Raw genomic sequence first — 21,260 nt, 5'->3', positions numbered from 1 at the left:
ATTATTTTTCATCGATTGTTCAGTGGTTGAAAAAGCGTCTTGAGTTAGCTTTAGAAGTAAAGGGGCTGAAGTGGCAGAGCAAATAATAATTGAGTCGTCTGCATATTGAATGATGTTTGAGAATGGGATGAAGTTGCGGAAGTCATTAATAAAGATGTTGAAGAGGAGGGGGCCTAATACTGAACCTTGTGGAACACCAGTTGGGGTATTAAGGAATGAGGAGGTGGCCTTTTTCCATTTTACTGCTTGATGTCTGTTGGATAAGTAACTGGAGAACCAGTTCAGAGAGGAAAGAGATAGGTTAAGCTTAGAGAGTTTAGCTAGAAGAAGGTTATGGGAGATGGTGTCAAAGGCCTTAGAAAGATCTAGTAGAAGGGTAGAAACAATATGACCAGAGTCTCGGGCTTTATTTACTGTTTCCAGGAAGGAGAGGAGGGCTGCCATAGTGCTGTGGCCTGGTCTGAAGCCATGCTGTGTGGGAGTTAGTAGGTTGTTATCAATGAGGTATGGTAGGAGTTGTAGTTGGATACACTTTTCAAGGAGTTTGGAGATGGGAGACAGGATAGCGATGGGACGAAAGTTGGAGACATTGTTATTGTTACCTCCTTTATGTAAAGGTATGATAAAGGCCTTTTTCCAGATATGGGGAACCGTGCTTTCTTGGATAGAGTGGTTGATTAAAATACTAATGGGGTAGGCAATGGTTTCAGCAGCTATGCTGAGGAATTGTGAAGGAATATTACCGGGAACATTTGAACCAGACTTCAGTTTTAGAAGGAGTTTTTTATGGTAGAAGTGGGTATGGGTTTTAGTGAGAAGTGTGGAGAGTGGGGGGAGGGGATATTTGGAGGTGGGAGAGATGAGGAGGGAGAAAGAGTGGAGTGGGTGGTGAAGGTTGTAGAATTGGAAGATGGGACAGGTAGTGAACTAGTGTTTGAAGGTGGAAGGTAAGAAGATGAGAGTGGGGATGGTTTAGAGGGAGTGGAGATGTCGGAGAAAGATGAGGTTAGTTTGGAAATAGAATCAATGAAGAAGGAGTTAAATTGAGTAGCCAGGTCTATGTCGAGAGTGTTTGGATCGGGAGTGGGGGTGTCTGGTTTACTGGGATTAAGGAGAGTGGAGATACTTTTCCAGAATTTTTGAGGGTTTGTTTTATTGTTGTTTTGGAGTAAGGAGAAGTAGTTTTGTCTGTCAGTGGTGATGAGTTTCTTTACTTTATTTCGAAGTGTTTTGTATTCGTTGTAGATGAGGGGGGGTTTATTTTTATGGTAATGGGTCCAGAGTTTGTCTCATTGCCACATTGTAGCAAGTGTATTTTTTGTAAGCCATGGGGCAGTTTTTGTTTTTATTCTTTTTGTTCTTAGGGGAGCATGATGGTTTAAGAGGTTTAAGAAGGTAGTGTTGAAATGGGTGACTGCATTATCTAGAGGAAGTGATTTTAGAGTATTCCAATTTATTGCCTTTAGAGAGTTAATGAAAGCTGAAGGGTTAAAGTTTTTTAGGTTACGAGTAGTAATGAAGTTATGGGTATGATGAAGGGGTGAAGGGAGAAGGTGTGTAAATGTGGGTAAGTGATCACTAAGAGGATCAGGAAGAGTACCACTGTTAGAGAAGTAGTGGGGGTGAGAGACTAGGATCCAGTCAAGGATACTGCCATTGGACAGGTTTTTTGAGGGGCGGGTTGTAGAATTGATGAGCTGAGAGAATTTATAGAGGTTAATGTTAAGTGGGTTTGAGGGAGACTGAATGGAGGCCCAATTTATATTCATGTCTCCTAGGATTATAGTTTTGTTGCTGATGTTAGTGGAGAGCCAGAAGAGGATGTCTTCGAGTGTAGAAATATTATCACCAGGAGGGATGTAGATGGAGGCTATACATATATGCTTGAGCTTGTTGATTTGTAGTAGTGTTATTAGTAATTCAGCATTGTTAAAGTGGGGAGTAGGTTTATTATAGGGAGTAACTGATAGTGAGGATGAGTATAGTAGAGCTATACCACCCCCTTTTTTATGAGATCTGTCTTTTCTAATAATAGAATACTTGGGTGGGATTATTTCAGAGTCTTTTATGTGGGGTTTTAACCATGTTTCAGAGATGGATAGGATGTCAGGTTTGTTGTGTGTGAGCCAGGCATGCAGATTTGGAATTTTGTTGACTATGCTTTGGGAGTTTAGAGCAGTAAATAATATGGACTTGGTAGTAGTTTTTGAGGAGGGGGGACCTGGGTTAGGATGGATATCTCCTGATTGTAGACCGGTAATTGTGTATAGGATGAAGTTAGGGAGGTAACTTGAGAGTTTAGAGTATACATTGGACTCGATTATGATACTGGAAGACTTTCTAGTAATTATGGGAGTGAAATATCTATGTGAGGTAAGAAGTTTATATTGAAAAAGTAGATGGGTATTTATAGGATATAGGTGTGGCAAAATTGGGGTGTGTGAGTGTTGGAGAGGTATGTTCAGATGGTTAGTTGTGTGGAAGGATTGGGAATAATAGATAATATTGGGATGGGTAAGGTGGAAGATATAGGAACTCAGTAGGAGTGATAGTAGTAGAAAGGAGATGTATATAGGTTTTTCAAGTATAATGTAATAAGGTTGTTAGGAGTTGTTATGTAGTTACTAAGCTGTTTGAAGATGCAAGAGTGATGATATTTGTTTTGGAGCAAGCAAGGATTATAAAATTGAAGAAAGTAGTGGGAACAGAGTATTGTTTGTGGTGGTGGTTTTGGTGTGTTTGTTAGTGAAGTGATTTAGAGGTGAGAGTGGGTGGGGTAAGGGAAGTAATTAGAGGTAAGAGTGGGTGGGGTAAGGGAATGGGCAGTTCCAGGAAGAGAGAGTTTGACTGGATAATTTGGGTGGTGGGTGTGGTTTGTAGAGGATAAAGGTAGAGGTGCTGGGGGCGGGTGAGATTTGGGGGCAGGGTAGGGGAGCGGAGTGAGCCCGTAGGGCGAACGGAGCGGGTTCAGCCAAGGAAGGCAAGGGAAGATCATTCAGCCAAGGAAGGCAAGGGAAGATCAAGAACCTATCAGTGGAGTGAGGATTGCAACAGGTAAGTACAGGGGACAGGGGTGTAGTTGGATAGAGTGGGCTACAGTGGATTAAGAGAGGAAAGTAAGATTAGGGCTTTGATGTTTTAAGGGGAAGAAGGTAAAGATTATACAGAATACAAGACAGTTATTAGGGTGGAAATAGATTAGTGGAGGGAGGGCACCATCTAGTGGCCAGATGCTGAGATGCAACTGTGCTCCACAGAGGCTAAGGGGTAGATTGAATAAGGAGAGGAGGAAGAGGACAGTGTAGATCAAGGGAGCTAGGAGAGGAGGAAGGATGGCTGTACAGAAAGTAGCGGAAGGGCTGACTGCTGGCTTCTTGGCAGGGAAGTGTTCACAACACCTAGCAGGGCTAAATAACTATAGTAGAGTAGGTTTAGCAAATGATGCACATACTTCCTTGGTTCCTTCAAGGGGAGGCTTGGTTCAAGTCCAATAGAGGGATGAGCAGCAGAGTTTATAGTATTGCTTGGTGGCTTGGATGAGCTAGGATTAATTGTAATGTAGGTCTGGGCGTCCACACAGGCGTATCCACAGTGGGTAGAACAGGGCCTAAAAGCTGGAGACAGGAGAGAAGGAGGGAAAGAAATGGTGATTTAGTAATAGGGAGACACAATAGTTAACAACTGTTGTATGGTTCCAAGGATGTAGAGAGCAACATGAGAGTAGAGAGTTTAACAATTAAGCAAGTAGTTAGTATCAGGAAAAAATGCAATTTAGAGTGGTTACACAGTTATTTCTATAGCTTTTATACAAATATCTAAGAGACACCACAATCAACAATGCAACTAAGTATACCTGATACAGTATAATGTATGAAATTAGAGTATGTATCTAAAATACACTGGCAAATGCATGAAATTGTATGTATATCTAAGATACATTGGCAAGGTAGATAAATTGCATAAACGTAGCTAAATAGGCCCTGCTATATAGGCTAGGTAGTATTGCATTACACTATGACTTCAAATAAGATAGGCAGGTAATATTACTAAGACAGTATGCTGAAACAGCCACCACTTGAGCGTTTCCGTGCTTTTGCTTAGTGATACGCTTGTGTGAGTTGGCGTTTATAGTGAACATATGACCAGAACACTCTACGGTGCTCATACACTAAATAATCAATTGGGAGAGTGCGTCATAGTAGATGGTAAATAAGTAAGAGCACCCAAACCTTTCAGATTAATGTGCTACCACATATGGTTTGTAGTGTGACCTTTATAAAGGCTGAAGATGGCATCCGCTTTAGTGCTAAGGGAGGGGGGAGATTTAGTTAAAAGCACATGTATAGGTCAGCGTTTGCACAATATAGTAGCCAGCACACTCCGCAGCGTTGTCACAGTATAGTAAGCAACCCACTCGTTGTATGCTTGTTACTAGCTAGAACAACGTATTATATCTTAAAGCACCTAAGTCTTAAACACATCCGTAGAAAGGTATATCTGATTTCCCCTTATGTGAGAAGGTTACTATAGTTAGACAGTTCTCAAATATTATGTAGCACACTCCTCAATCATAATATTCTAGGGCTTTTTTTTTTTTTTTAAACAAAACAATATTAGATAGCTTCACAATGTTAATGCAGTATCAAAGCACATCTAAGTCTGGCAGTAGTAGTAGCGAAGGACGTGCCTGTAATACGCACTAGTATTTAACAGTCCCATTGATCAATTTAAAAATGCGAAGGACATCCTGTAGTTCGCACTAGTATTTAAAACAATCCCACAAAGATGAAACACAGAAGAAATAGCCTTGTATTTAACAGTCCCATTTATCAATTTAAAAATGCAAAGGACTTCCTGTAGTTTGCACTAGTATTTCAAGCAATTCCACAAAGATAAACACAGAAGAAAAAGCCTTGCAGATTATAACATCGAGCGACCTGTCTGTAACTCGCTCATGAGTTTAGACAGTCCCCCAGCATTGACAGTGTGTGTTTAGTTAGCATTTACAGGGACAGATGATGCCGACACTATTCCGGTGTTTCGGCAACATTCAGTAAAAGGTCTGCATACAGTTGAGCGTACCCTGTAGAATGCGCTAATATTAAGTAGGAACAGCAGATAATTACACTAGAAATCTACTTACTGTTCCGACGCTGAAGCCAGAGGAGCACAGCAGCCAAGAGCGGGCGAGGGGTAAAAGTTTGAAAGATGGCGCCAGAGGATTTGGGAAGAATATGAAACCTCTGGGAGGGTGTTGTGGGAAAAGAGGGGAGGGACCAAGATAAACAGCTAACAGGTACGGACGAGAAGAGCTGAGATTCTGCGATTAATAAGGGGGGTGGACATGCAGGCAGAATCTGATTGGAGGGAGGGACAGGATAAGGGAGAGAAGCCTAAAAGCGGAGATAGGTAGTGGAGGATATAGGAGTCTCTGAATAGAGAGTAGAGAGTAAAGTTTACATCCTACATTTTGACAGCAGACTAGATGAGGACCAACTAGTCAAAAAAAACATTTTAAACTTGTTGAGTAGCCTAATGCAAACACATGCATATACACAAACAATTGCACCTATAACTAACACACATCATGCAAAACGCAACCATACTACACAAACTCACAACCTGAAACAAGCAGATATATATACCACACAAAGCACAGTCATGTCAAAACAACTTTCGCCCAACCACACACATGTACACACACACAGACACACTGCTGTAACTACAATTTGATGAGCATTCAATTCAACCAGCATTAACCAAGACCAATTCCCAAATAAGCTTTCAATCAACACATTGCAATAGTCACTCAGAAAATACAGTTGTGTAAGCTCTTGCCATAACAGTAGATGTCTTACTTCTCACTGCTGCAGTATTCTTTACTCTTGGGATATCCTATTGAGGATAGCCTAATGTCTGGCCAGCATATCAAAACCTTCTACACTTTCCAGGCATTATAGTCAAACGTATATCTTACATGCAAGGTGTAAGGTACATATGTGACATACAGACACCTAATCTTCAGAAACGAAGTGCCTGAGGAGAACCAAAGCAACCTGAGAGAAAGCAATAACATGCACATAGAAGAAGGGAAGAAGACAGAAAATGGCCTTTCAGCCAGAGGTACGGCAATAACAAACAAAATGGGGCAAGAAGGAGGGGCAGAATACTACAACAGTGCAGAGTAGGATATCTACTGTTATGGTAACGTCTTACACAATTATACTAAGTTTTTCCTTATCACTGTTGCAGCATTCTTTACTCCTGGGAGAGTACAAAAGCTAGTGGAAAGGATGAGAGGAGGAGGAAGGCAGAGAAGAGCCCTCCACAAACCGATGAAAGATGGCCCTGATAAAGCCTTCTCGGCTCTCAAAATGACATCCAACTTGTAATATTTGGTAAATGTTTGAAAAGAAGACCAAGTAGTAGCATCCAAGATGGATCTAGTATCCAGAGCATTGATGAAAGCATCCAAAGAGGCCACTGCCCTGGTAGAGTGTGCATGAGCACAAGAAGAAATCTGGTTGAAATGAGAAGAATAACAAAAGGAAATAGCCTTAGAAACTCGGGAGATGGTCTGCTTATACACTGCCAAACCCAATTTCCTGTTATAAAAGGAAACAAAAAAGCTGCTTAGATTTTCTGTTGTGTTTTGTCTTATCCAAATAATATCAGAGCTTCCTATGTAAATCCAAGATGTTTAATACCCTCTCAGTAGAAGTCTGTGGAGAAGGGAAATAAATTGACTGATTCAGGGTCAAATCATTAACCACATTGGGTATAAAAGGAAAACTGGTATGAAGAGATATCCTATCCTTGTGAAAAAAAAAAAAAGGAGACTGCCATGACTGCTTGAAGTTCAGAAACTCTATTGTCAGAGGTGATAGAAGACTGTATTGTTGGTGGCTAATTAAAATACTTTAGGGAAGAAGAAAAGGCAGGCTTCAAAAGGGAACCAAATCAATTTTTTAAGAAAAAAATTAAGGTCCTAAGAAGTAGGAATAGGCATTCTTGGAAGGCTGATATGAAGGATGACTTTTAGGAATTGTTTGACTTCAAAACTAGAAGCTAAAGTTGGACTTATAGGCAGACAAGCAGTAATAGCTGACAAACTTTAACAGAGGACTATACCAAACCAGAAATGATCAATTCACATAAATATGAAAAGACCCCCACAAAACTGGTCTAGGCCATGCTTGAAAAACCAAATAGAAAAAAATCACGTTCAGGGTGGAGGCAAAAAGAACTACTTGAGGAGTACCCAACAGATGTACAATGCAGAAAAACATCTCCCTGTGAAGCATCCATTCATGAAGATATGTTCTGGACCTTCTAAAAGAGTCTACAAAAATACTGTGCAAGGATGTAAACTACCTGAACAACCAGGTGAAGGTGGATTGCAAAATCCCAAGCCTGAAGAGCCAACTTGCAAAGAAAATAAAACTTTGTATCCCCCTTATTTTTGATGTATCACATGACCATAGTATTGTCTGTAACAACCTTTAGAAGACCCAGAACATGTATATATGTGGGGGGTGCACGAAGACATTGGTTTGGGATGAGGTTAGGTTTTGTCAATATTTTGTCTACTTCTGGTTTGATTTCCATTCCCATCTGACAATGGAATGTTTCTGCTAAACTAAGCAGAGAGGTCATCGTAGACTTCCTCGCCTCATGTTTTTAAGATTTTCACCATGTTTGAATCTGATGAGGTCGGCAGATATGAATGCAGTGCCGCAGTTGCAGATCTATACATGTACTCAATTTCAAGGAGGCCCATGCCTCCTTCAGAGCACAGAATTTATAATCTTGGTATACACGGATTTTTATATATCACTTGATGAGTGTGAAGCATTTTTCTTGTTTTTCTGTCCAGCTGATCAAATACCTTTTGAGGCCAGTCAATCACACCAAAATTGTAAGTTAGACTAGGAAGAGCAACCTGCAGTTTTTTCCTAGATGTCAAGGATCTTTTCAATGTCAGTTTTAGTCTTCTGAAGTATTCCTTGATTAGTTTTATTTGTATTTGTTCACGTTTTATTGCCAATCCTTCCTCAGTTTCCAAATATGTATTTACTCCTTCCTGCTCAGGCTCCCTTATATCACATTCCTGTTCCAGACTGATATATTCCTGGAAATGCAACTTTCCTGCTTTAAATGTTTTTGTAAGTTTATCAAAACCAAATGTCATTTTTACATCATCTGATGAAGTTTTAATGACTTGTACCTGTGCTTTCAATTCCTCATCTGATGAGCTACACAGTTTTAAGTTATCCACAAAAAGTAGATGAGATTTCTTTATGCAAGGTTGTTACCAGGGAGCCAAATTGTAACCAAGACCTAATCTGTTAAGCAAACAGCGTAATGGGTTAAGAGAGAAACAAAGTGACAAAGAACCAGCCTGAATATCCCCTTTGAATTTTTATCCCTGGGATAATAATTTGCCCTTTGTCATGGCTTGTTTGCAAAGTGATTTGACACTGTCTCATGGTCACTGTAATGTAAGATGCATCTTTTACATCTGTAAGCACTCCTTTATCCATGAAATGTAAGTTGCTGTCAAATTATTTTTGTTTTCTATCCATGCCATACTTAGATTCTTCCTGTTTTTACACTTCTCCATTATGACTTTATTTAACAACAAATGATATTTTGTTCCATGTAACTTTCTTTTGTTACCCTTTTGTTCTATTGCCGTGATTAAGTTTTCTTCTAAATGACTATTAAACTCTGTCTGCATCAATTCTAGTATATAGTCTGCAGATTGTTGGAAGGCAAGTTATTGGGCTATAGTTTTTGGGATGGCATACCGGTTCACGAATAATTAGGAGTATAATTTTTCCTGTTGTTAACCAGGTTGGTGTCATTTGAGATGTACATATAAGTAGTTGTTACTCAGGGCTAAATCTAAGTGTAAGGATGTTAATACTTTTAGCCAGAAGTTAGGTACTGCATCTGGGCTTGGGGTTTTCCAGTTAGGAGGTTTCTTAATTTTCTCTCCGTTTTTCTTTCTTTTAATTTTTTTATCCATTCAGCATCTTTGGTATGCTCCATAGGGTCTTCATAAACATTTCTCCAAAATGTGTCTATTTCTTCTTTTTCTGGTGGTATTTCTATTAGGTTCATAGGTGTGTACTAGGCTAATAGCCCTGGAGCCTTTACAAGACTAGCCCATAGGATTACCCTGGCATCATGCCAGCCGACCTTAGTTCCCAGTGCCTCTGTCGAGTAGACCCTAGACCCACTGGAGTGGTCCTGGGGTGAATTTTCTATTTCCCATCCACTCATCAAGATTTCTCTTGAAGAGGGCCAGTGAGGCACTCTGTTTGACATGTATGGAAGTCTATTCCATAGCATGGGCAGTCTCTGGGTTATGAACCTGTCCCTCCAGCACGTTCTGTTGATTGTGGTAATGAGGTTGAGGTCTCTGGAACATGTGGTGTGGAGAGATTGGGATTTCTTTAGATGTAGCATTTCTAACAGAGCTGGGTCAGACATGGCTTTGTAAGTCAAGCAGTGATCACCTCTAAGTAGGCGATATGAGACAGAGAATAGTTGGAGTTTTTTGAGTCTGCCCATATAGGACAAGTGTTTAACGGCCTAGGATCCTCTTTGTGAGGTAGTTTTGTGGCCTCTCCAGTTGTTGCAGGTATCTAGTGAGATACATGTCAAATGGGGCATTGTACTTGATGATTGGCCTAATGAGGAAAGATTACAGGGAGACAACAACCTCTTTCTTCCTGGATGCAAAACCCTTAGTAATGAGATGTGCCACATAGAAGGACTTTCTGACCACAGTGGCAATGTGGTGGTCAAAAGAGAGGTTGCTGTCAACCTGTGTTCCCAGATCTCTCATAATTCCTTCTGTGTTCAGTGAACTACAATTGATGTGGTAATTCATGGGAACTGGGTTTTTCCCAAAGGGGATGATGATGACACATTTTTTGGCATTGAGCTTAAGGCCATGGTTCTGACACCAGTTGTTGGTCTCAGTGAGACCTTTCTGGAGAATGTCAACATCACTTGGGGAGTTAATAGCAGCTCCCAACTTGAAATTGTCTGTGAACTTTGTCAGCCAGAGTCCCTTTGTGCTGGCCTGGATGTCAGAGAAGTAGATACCAAACAGGAGAGCACCCAGGACCGAACCTTGTGGGACTCCACTCATGACTGGTTGGCAGTCTGACATGGAGTCAGCTACTTTCACACTGTGGGTTCTATTTGTGAGCCAGTTTGCAACCCACCTAGTGATATATGGGTTGATGCCTAGCTTAGTGAGTTTTTCTATGATTCCTGAGTGGGGAATGGTATCAAAGGCCTTGGCCAGATCAAGGTAGGCTGTTGAACCACCTTGCCTTCATCCACAGCTCTGGTGACTGACTCAAAGAAGTCGACCAAGTTGAGCAGGCATAATCTACCCTTCACAAAACCAAACTGTGTGGGATCCAGAATTTGGAGATTCCCTATATCCTTGTTTATTAGGTCCATGATGATGCATTCCATAGCTTACAGTTCCATAGTTCCATAGACTAATGGGGTGATAGTTCCAGGAAACGTTGGGCAAGTGTATTGGTACATGAGTAGTTTTAGCAGTTAATGGAGGGGTAGTTGAAGTCGCCCAGTAAGAGAGTGTTAGGTTGGACCCTAATATTCTCCAGGGTGCTTAGGAATGTGGAGTGTGAGTCTTGGGACATAGTTGGGGACCTATAGCAGGCTACAACCTGAATCACTGTCTTACCCACTGTTAGCTGCACCTAAAGTATCTCTGATGCATTATGTTGGGCTACTAGTCTGGAGGTGTGTGCATCTTTTATGAATATGGAAACACCACTGCCTTTGGAGCTTCAGTCCGGATTTTGGGGCTGAAACATGTGCAATGAGTTATAGTCTGGTAGTGCAGGGGTGCTTTCTGCCAGGTCTCTGTTACAGCACAAATGTCGATTATCTCCATTTTAAGGAGTGCTTCAAGTGAGTGCATTTTGAGATTTATACTTCTAGCATTGAGCAGCATGATGCTCAGATTGCATTTGTTTGTAGCTGTTACAGTGGTAATTTGGTCTTTGGAACACTGTCTAAAAAAGGCACTATGGGGTGGCAACAGCCTTGGCCAATATCTGGAAGCTCGGGGGTGACAGATGCAGGCCATCTCTGGCAAAGCATCGAGGTCTGTCAATCATGTCATCCCAAGCAGACAGATACTGGATCCCCTTATAATGACACCAGAAACTTAGCCAGTTTTTGAAATCAATCATTTTTTGCTTGTACTGTGGTATCATTCTGGGTGATGGTAGCATGCTACTCAGGGCTAGGGTCACACCCGTCTGGGCTACATAATCTGAGAGCTCCTCCATGTCTCTTTTCTTGTAGTCCAGGGAGATACATCTCGGGTCATTCACACCCACATGTACAATGACAGATTCATATTTGTACCTGTTGTTGAGGGGCCTGAGTGCATGCATTATGTGGCAGATCCTGCCACCTGACAGGCAGCTGTTACTTTCTCCTTATTCAACCTAGTGAGTGGGACATCAGTGTGCCTCATTATCGACTCACCTATGACTAGTGTGTTGGGCATGCTGTTTCACCTTAGCGGCTTTGGTTGAGTGGCACATTGTTTAGCAGACTTATATGTCTCGTGATTTGTGTTGTGGTGGTCGAGTGCGTTTGCCTTGGAGGTCTCTGCTGTTTGTGTAGATTTTTACTGAGAGCCTCTGAAAAGCTAGGTGCATGGTTTGTGTTTTTATGTGAAGGCAGTGCTAGTGTGTATTTTTGGAGGGCTATGTGTTCCATGTGGTGTGGTGCAAGTGTTGGCCTTCTCCTCTTGACCAGTTATTCTGGTCTTGGCTGGAGAGTGCGTGGCTTCCAATTTGGATATACAAGTGCATCTCTCACAAGTCTGAGTGTTGGAAGGTAAGTGGAGAGGGCTATTGGTGTACATGAGGCAGTTGCTACATTGCCTCAGGATGCCAAGTTCACCAGGTTAATAGGAGAAAGCACAGGGAACTGACCTGTAGACATGCCTGGAGGGGTGGGCATTAATAAGAAGTACTGGAGCCATTTTCTTGTAGAACGTTTAGTGCTGGTAGCACTTTTCTGTGTACAATAATTGCTACAAGAAGTCTGGTAAAGTGCTAGATTAATAAGCTAGTAAAAGTGCAGGAGAGAAAAGAACTAGCAGATCTAAGGGAAAAATTGAAGAGCAGACTTTGGCACTGCTCAGAAGCTTATAAACAGTCCTGGATACAGCAAATCTTTATCTAGACTAAACTATTTATAGGAAAGGTGGGAAACAAGTGCAAATTCAGGCTTTTAAACCAGAAAGAAAGTTGAAAGAGATGGAAAAAACTGCTCACACGGCCAATAAACTACAATTTCTGGGCCAGAAACCACTCCTCTTGTGGTAGATAGACTACCTAGTGCTTACCACTCCCACTGATAAGCTAGAAGGCTTCCCTCCAACAGAGAAAGGCCTTGGGGGCTCAGAAGCTTACAAACAGTCCTGGATAGAGCAAGTCTGTATCTGGACTAGACTAGTTACAGGAAAGGTGGAAAACAAGCGCAAATGCGGACTTTTAAACCAGAAAATTGAAAGAGATGGAAAAACTGCCCAAACAGCCAATAAACTACAATTTCTGGGCCAGAAACCACTCTGTTTCCCTGTCCTCTATAAATAGTTTTTGGATCATCAAAGAATTGCTTATTTTGTACTCGTACTCATCCATCCTTTATATTTATATGCATATTGTCTAAGTTTTTCTGCCTGTGCTGATATTTCTAGATTATTATTTGCAATAGTGAAAGATAGATCATGGTCTTTTCTGTTTCTGTGATTTGGTTTTATCACATCTATCTTTCTAAGTATTTTGTTGATAGGTTCCCTCATTCTTCTAACAGCGAAACAACTTGTCTTAATTGCTTTATAATTTTCTCTATTCGATGCTTCCATGATAACTTTTATTTCTTCCCTTCCTTCCCTTTATTGCTCTGTATTTCTGTGATAAGACTTTATCTGTTATTAGTTTAGCTGCACAGTAATATATCTTATTTCCTTCTGTTATATCACATGAGTTTCTGTTAATAGTCTTGATTACTGTGTTCATCTGTTTTATCAGATTTCTCACATTTTGGGTCTTACTATCTGTAATTTATTTCTTTCATTGATCTTAATATGTCAGTCCATTTCTATTGAATCAAACAACTCTTCCCTTAGATCATTTTCTCCTGAACTGAGGGCACATTATTTGCTCTATTTTTCCTACGGGTATTCTACAGAAAGCCCCAGTACATCTTCCTGTGATACTGCTTGCTTCAGAGTTGCCACTATTCCTTGCTCCTTTCCTTGCTGTGCAACTCCAACTGAACTTTTGTGTAGGTTTCCTACTGAATGCTCCACAGCATCATCATGTGGCAAGTGATCAGATGCTTCCATTTCCACCTATTTTTCTTAATTTGTGGCCTCATTTTCCATCATGCTATGACATTACAAGAGTTGGATTTTCTACACTAAATCCTTCACTTCATAATCCATAACTTCAATTTCTATTCATTTAACTTCTCCAGTATTAATCTTTTTTCTTCTTTCCCCTGTTGTTTTATTGGTTTTTGTATTGTAAAATGTTCTATCTCCTGATGCATCTGCCTGCATTTCTCCTCAAATATCTTTGGTGCTGTTTTTTTGTTTGTTTTTGGTTTTTGTATTGATTAGATTTGCTTTCTCCTTTGTAAAATAGTACACCATATTAAATCTATTTTCATTTCCCATGCCCATACTTATTCTTCAGATGTCTCCTGCTCTACCCGTTTCTCCTTATTTTGGGGACTCATTGTTCCATTATGCTGTGACAGAACCTGTGTTAGACTTTCTACACTAAATCCTTCACTTCACAGAAATGTTTTTTCATGGATTTTACTAATGAACATACATTTTTATTTGCAGCTTTTGACAGCTTTTCTTGTACAAGTATTTTTCTTTCTTCTAATTTCTCTCAATATTTCGGAATATCTTCTATCTGGAAATTATGGGCTTCTTGCATAGTAGTAACAATAAATCTTTCTTATCTTCAATACTCCACTCTATCATCTTTATGGAATTTTTTTGGCCTGTCAGTTTTTGTGTTTTTTTATGGACTATTACTTCCTTCTACAGTGGGGGGGGGGGGGGCATCCTCAGTTTACTTTCTTAAAGTCTTTTAGGTTTCTAATACCTTGATGGGAATGGACCCCATTTCTAAGTCAAAGTATGATTAAAGTTTGTGAAATTAGTACTCTTTCAATCTTTGATGTTAGCCAGAAGTACTCTTCATAGCACCTCCAATCTGCCCAGAATTGACTCATCCTGCAATTCATATGGAGTTACTTGTATCAGTAGCATATCTAAATAAGACTGTAAATTCTTTTTTTTTTTTTTTTTTTTTTTTTTTTATGAAACCCGTTGTTCATACTGCTATTAGAACTGTCTTGGTATCCTTCTTCCACATTGCCATTGTTTCTGCCTGCAAATCCTGGTACTTTATGACTTTGTATCTCTGTATGTAAGACACTATAATTACTGGGTGTAGCAATTTAAATCATCTTCTTTTCCTGGACTACTATATCTGGTTTTCTTGCATCTATTTTTTGAACATTTGATAATGGGTGATCCCATGTGATATAAATTTCCTCATTCTCAATAATGATTTTTGGTTCATTTTTCTTATGCTTCTCAGCTACTTTGATATTGTAATGTTTGGACAATCCCCATTGCAATGGTCTTGCCACATTATTATGCTTTTCAGTACACAGTATACTGGTCCTTTGCCATTAGTGTATCACACCCAGCAACAAGATGTGCAACTGTTTCCAGTTCTGTTTAATAGAACACACATTTATTTGTTTCTCTCACATGTTCAATGGACTTTGTAAACCAACGTGTACGTAGTCCACTATCCTTGGCTGCTAATATTAACTTTTCATCTTTTAATTTAAATTCACCTCTCCTTAACCATTCCTAAGTCAGATCCTGATTAACATTAGGTTGTTAAAGGAGTTTTCTGTACTTGCAACTATATTTATGCCTTTTCCACATTTTTTGCCTTCTCATCTGTTTCTTCTTCTTATATTCTTTCCTTTGTTTTTTGGCACATTCAGTTGCTCCCTGATTTTTGACTACTTCTGGTTTGGTACCCATTCCCGCTTGACACTGATATGCTTTTGCTAAATTAACCAGGGAAGTCACCTTAGATTTGTTTTCTTTGTGTTTCAAAACTTTCACTATATTTGGGTCTGGTGAGGTCAGTAGATATGTATACAGTTTTATGATTGCAGATCTATACATGTAATCATATTCGAGGAAGACCAGAAGACTATACCTACTTGAGGAATATATCATCTACAGTATACAGGGATTTTTATAAATCATTTGACAAGCATGAAATAATTTTCTTGTTTTCCTATCCTACTGATCCAATACCTTTTGGGGCCAGTCAATCACCCCAAAACTTTAAGTTAGAACAGGAAGAGCAAATTGGTTTATAGCTTAGACTTTGTTCCTAGATGTCAGGGCTGTTTTCAATATTAATTTTAGTCTTTCAAAATATTCTTACTGAGATTTGTTTGCATTTGTTCATGTTTTATTGTTGATCCTTCATCAATTCCCAAATATTTATATACTCTCTGTTGCTCAAGTTCTTTACATCACAGTCCCAGACTGATATTTTCTTGGTGCTGCAGCTTTTCTGCTTTAAATGTTACTTTTGCACTTTTATCAAGACCATATGAAACTCTTATATCACCTGAGAAGGTTTTGACGGCTTGCAGTTGTGCTTTCAGCTCCTCATCTGATGAAGTATACAGTTTTAAATTATCCACAAAAAGGAGATGAAAAGTCTATACACTTTGTTGCTGTCTGGGAGCCAAACTGCAACCAAGACCTAATCTGTTGATTTTTCTTTCTTCTAATTTCTCTTTTAATCTTTCTGAGTATCATCTATCTGGAAATTCCAAGCTTCTTTCATGATGGCAAGAATACATCATTTCTTTTTTTATCCTCAGTAATCCCCTCTATCGTCTTTATGGCTCTTTTTGAACAGTCAGTTTTTATGGACTACTACTTGCTTCTACAATGGGGGTGGGGGGTGGGGGTTGAGGGCATCCATGGTTTAATTTCTCTAAGTCTTTTGTGTTTCTAATATCATGACAAGAATGGACTCCATTCCCATGTCAAAGACTGATAAAGTTCATGAAATTAGTATTGTTTCAATCCTTGATGTCAGCCAAAAGTGCTCTTCGCAACACCCACAATGTGCCCAGAACTGACTCCTTCTGCAATTCATATGGAGTTACATGTATCAGTAACACATCTAAGTACAATTGTAAATTATTTTTTAAAAGTCCCATTACTCCTACTACTATTGGAACTGTGAGTATCCTCCTTCCACATTGCCCTCATTTCAGCTTGTAAATCCTGGTATTTTATGACTTTGTGTCTCTCTGTATGTACGTCACTGTAGTCACTGGGTGTAGCAATTTCAATGATCAATGCTACTTTTTTCTTCTTTTCATGGATTACTATATCTGATTTTCTTCCATCTACTTTTTTGAACTGTTGGTAAAGGGTGATCCCATAATCTTCCAGTGTGGCATCTATGATGTCTGTGTATATGCAGCATGTATAAATAATGTCCACCTATTATTACTACATTTTGCATAAAACTAGCAGTTGAGTAGTCTGGTTATGGGCTAATGTGAATACTGCTCTGGCTGTGACAGATAATGGAGGTCCATAGAAACTAATTTATTTAAAAAGTGAGGATATTTACACTTTTAACTTTAACATTCTACTACCAGATGTAATAACCAAGTGTTTTCTGTGAAAGGCATTTTAACTCTATAGATTCAAAATTACGTTAATGTAGTTGTTCAGAAATTAAGTTCAAACTTGTTCAAAAATGAAGTTCAAATTCCATATGAAGGTAATTTGTCTTTTTTGAAGGTTTCAGTTACAAAACTTTTGTTATGAAGACTTTATAAAGCTGGATATGCTGCAACCTGTGGAAAAGTTAGAAAATTAGTTGATATTACAGAGAGATGGAGTTTAATGGATGAACTTGCCAAGCTGGAACTGGAAACAAATAGCTTAACCTATTAATCTTGGAACTGGATAATGTAAAGGTGTGAAACACTGAAACACAATCCATGAAATAAAGCTTTTCCACTTTTGAATGCAACATTTTCTTGTATTGGGTCTTGTTATCTCATTCCAAATGTGCAACATGGTAGAAGAGAAGGATTTGCTCTTAGGAATACAAATGCTAACTTTAAAGTGAAGAGATTTAAAGCTTTTAGACCGGGATGCCTTGCAAAGTCCTGCTGTTCTGTGTGGAGTTAATAGCCAAGAAAAATACATGGAAAAGTTTATTAATAGCAAACATTTTAACTGTTTTGCTCACAAAGAAGACTAATGAATTAGAATGGCTTTGTCCTGTTCTTTTCTGAGATACTACTTTTGAATTAGAAGAAAGGCAATGAGGGAGTACAGTAAGGGTGAGTCCATCAGAAAGAAAACTTCTACCTTCTGCACCATGCTATGGTGAATGAAAGCAAAGCAGGTTTAGACTTGAATGCTGCTGAGTGTAATAAACTGAACTATTCTGAAAGATCACACCTTTTTGCAATCTATTGGCAGATGCTTGGTTTCAGCTTAAACTTATGAGCAAATGTAAATTTTCTGCGCAGGGCATCAAGCATCTGATTCTACAGATTTGAAACAGGGACTGCAGGTTGAATTATAAAGCTATCAGCCAGACTTTGATTGCCTGGTTGCATAACTGAAAATATTTTGTTTCTAAGCTGTTTCAGTTGGGACGTCTGTCTATATAATTTACAAATACCTGACTGAAAACGGTGTTGAAAATGTATCACAACCTTGCAGACTACTTTTATTCATTTGAAAATGATGAGAAGAGAAGATTTTTCCTCTGCAGCCCAGCTGATCTAAACTGATGAGTTATTGAAGGGGACCCTCTGTAGAAATCGTGCAGCGTAATTAGTATAAACCAAGAAAAATGCCACTGAGGATCCAAAATGGTAAAATCAAGGATGGGGAGCAAAGTGGAAACTCTGTCTACTACAGGAATGCCTCTTTATGTACTAGGAAAGAGAAAGCATTGCTTTCATAAGTTCCTGGCCTGGTTCTACAGATTTCCGTGAGGTCAATGTGTTTTCCTTTTGTGAAGTCTGACACGATGTACTGGAAAGACACAAGAAGTATATACCCTAAAGTTTTCATGAAATGCCTTGTTATGATCTCCTGTTACTGAGAAAATTCTGTCAGAAATACTCAAATCTCTACAGATTTGCACTGCAAAAGAAACACTATCATCAAAACTGAATATGTGACTTCCTGTGAAAATGAGTTGGGTTAGAGATTGCTTTCTGTAATTCATTATAATTCTCAGAAATTGAAAAAGCAGGACTTATCAACAGTACTTTTTGGTTTTGCCACTATCAAACATCCACCACAGTGGAGATCAGTGGCAAAACTAGACTGGGCTAAAGGGGCAGCTACCACAAATGCAAGGTGTTAGGGGGTATGAGTGGTAGATGCCAGTGCTCTGGCAGCAGACAGAAAGTGTTTCAGCCACGAGTGCAAACACAGTAACAGCATTCAGAAATTAACTTGCAACAGTTCTTAATTCTCTCTGTTACCTCTTTAGCAGCAAGCCTCAACCTGACCATTCTTTCTTTTTAAAATTATGAAAAGCAATAAACAAGCAACAAGCAGTGTTACTTAATTTTAAATATATATTTTCATGGCCTTGTTAATGTATTTGCCAGTCTATTCAATAAACTACCATGTGATGTCCTGTACCTGAAAGGAATTATACCTTTATATACCTACTGCATAATTTAAGCAATCTTAAAGTTAATGAGATATTCAAATTGGTGTAATTTACCACTTAAAATCATACACATTTAAATTCTAATATCTTCTGAGAATCATTAACTCAGAAACAAAATGTTTCGACAAAATAGCATATCATTCAGCTTAAGTAACGATACGTTATGAAAAACAAGAGTACCTGTATAAGAGCTTGTTTTCTTGTGAGGATGTCAGGTAGCCACATATTTTCCACAAGATTCTAGTCATTGCTAACCTGCAAGAGTAAAACCATCATAAGCATTAATACTTGTAAGTGGAAAAATGCATGCTGCAAGGATTATTTTAGAACATGCAAATAAGAGTTCAGAGTTCAGAAGACGTCTGATTAAAAAAAAGGACAAAAGCACCCACTTGTTAATCACACTGGAGATCTTGTAGTTAAGAAGTCTGAGTTTAATCTTTTGAATATGCAGACTTGTAATGGATTGATGGTAGGGGTTCCACTGAGCAATGTTAGTGAACTGGATTTGCAGATTGTCAGGGTACAACAAGGTCATCTGAGTGGAAGAACTTAAAAAGTTGTAGCAAACATTAAATTTTATGAGTGAAGGCTGTGATGTTGGTGTTACCTGGCAAGCCCCTTATTGGAGCAAGGTGTTTACAGCATATAGGCAGTATTCTCTGTGGAGGCTTGTTTATTCAACTTACATGGTAAAAAAATAAATAGCTAAAATGCAAGTAAATGAAAAAATATAAATATGTGGTTGCACTTGTTCTGGTCTCATTCATCTGTTTCTATGGGGTCTATATCACGTTATCGAACTTTTAAAAGTTTGAATGTTTCAACGGAGATCTCCGTAAAGTGTGGAATGGTAAGAGTTCCCTTTCCTGCACTGTAGTGCGATCTCGGAGTTGGTATATTTAAAGAGTGGGGGGTGTGGGGAGTGCAGCCCCCCACGTGGAGGGAGCAGGGGGGCTTGCCCCCCTGCTTACAAAATTTAAGTAGGTTTTTTTGGTCATTTATTTATTTTTATTAAAGAGTAGTGGAAGCTAGGTTAAGAAGGGATGTGATGATTACTAATCAGCAGTATGATTTCATGCCGGGAAAGAGCACTACAGATGCGATGTTTGCTCTGAGAGTGTTGATGGAGAAGTACAGAGAATGTCAGAAGGAGTTGCATTGTGTTTTTGTAGACTTAGAGAAAGCATATGACAGGGTGCCTAGAGAGGAGTTGTGGTATTGTATGAGGAAGTCAGGAGTGTCAGAGAAGTATGTAAGAGTGGTACAGGATATGTACGAGGGTAGTGTGACAGCAGTGAGGTCTGCTGTTGGAGTGACGGATGCATTTAAGGTGGAGGTGGGGTTACATCAAGGATCAGATCTGAGCCCTTTCTTATTTGCAATGGTGATGGACAGGTTGACAGACGAGATCAGACAGGAGTCCCCGTGGACTATGATGTTTGCAGATGACATTGTGATCTGTAGTGAGAGTAGGGAACAGGTGGAGGAGACCCTGGAGAGATGGAGATATGCTCTAGAGAGAAGAGGAATGAAGGTCAGCAGGACTAAGACAGAATATATGTGTGTGAATGAGAGGAGGATAGAGGAATGGTGAGGATGCAAGGAGTAGAGGTGGCGAAGGTGGATGAGTTTAAATACTTGGGGTCAATAGTTCAGAGTAACGGTGAGTGTAGAAGAGAGGTGAAGAAGAGAGTACAGGCAGGATGGAGTGGGTGGTGAAGACTGTCAGGAGTGATTTGTGACAGACGAGTACCTGTAAGAGTGAAAGGGAAGGTCTACAGAAGGGTAGTGAGACCAGCTATGTTATATGGGTTGGAGACAGTGGCACTGACAAAAAGGCAGGAGTTTGAGCTGGATATGGCAGAGTTAAAGATGTTAAGATTTGCACTGGGTGTGACAAGGGTGGACAGGATTAGGAATAAGTATATTAGAGGGTCAGCCCAGGTTGGAAGGTTTGGAGACAAAGCCAGAGAGGCAAGATTACGTTGGTTTGGACATGTGCTGTGGAGGGATGCTGACTATATTGGGAAAAAGATGCTAAGGATGAAGCTACCAGGTAACAGGAAAAGAGGAAGGCCTAAGATAAGGTTTATGGATGTGGTGAGAGAGGACATACAGGTGGTTGGTGTGACAGAGCAAGATGCAGAGGACAGGAAGAAATGGAAACAGGTGATCTGCTGTGGCGACCCCTAACTTGAACAGCCGAAAGAAGATGATGATTTATTTTTATTAGATTTTCGAACTTTTAAAAGTTCAATCATATGGTGTCAACCATATGATGTTCGAATTTTTAAAAGTTTGATCATCTAATATAGAAGCATTTCTATACGTGTCCCATGTGAGTAATGGAGTAGTGAAAGTTAACTGCTTCGCTAGCCTAAT

General features: G+C 39.5%; 1 protein-coding gene across 1 annotated transcript in view; it reads right to left on the bottom strand.

Annotated features, from left to right (window-relative positions):
- The window catches only part of LOC122814935, a 548,294-nt gene that overhangs the window by 477,201 nt on the left and 49,833 nt on the right, over positions 1 to 21,260 (bottom strand). Inside the window, exon 4 of the mRNA XM_044087196.1 lies at positions 19,056 to 19,130. Within this exon, the coding sequence (XP_043943131.1) occupies positions 19,056 to 19,130 (75 nt within the window). The remainder of the gene's footprint in view (positions 1 to 19,055; positions 19,131 to 21,260) is intronic.

This window comes from Protopterus annectens, chromosome 11.part0 (genome assembly GCF_019279795.1).
Source record: "Protopterus annectens isolate FY-2018-M chromosome 11.part0, PAN1.0, whole genome shotgun sequence".
Taxonomy (NCBI): Eukaryota; Metazoa; Chordata; order Ceratodontiformes; family Protopteridae; genus Protopterus; species Protopterus annectens.
Note: the sequence above shows the minus strand (reverse complement) of the source record. Positions and strands in the feature narration are given on the sequence as shown.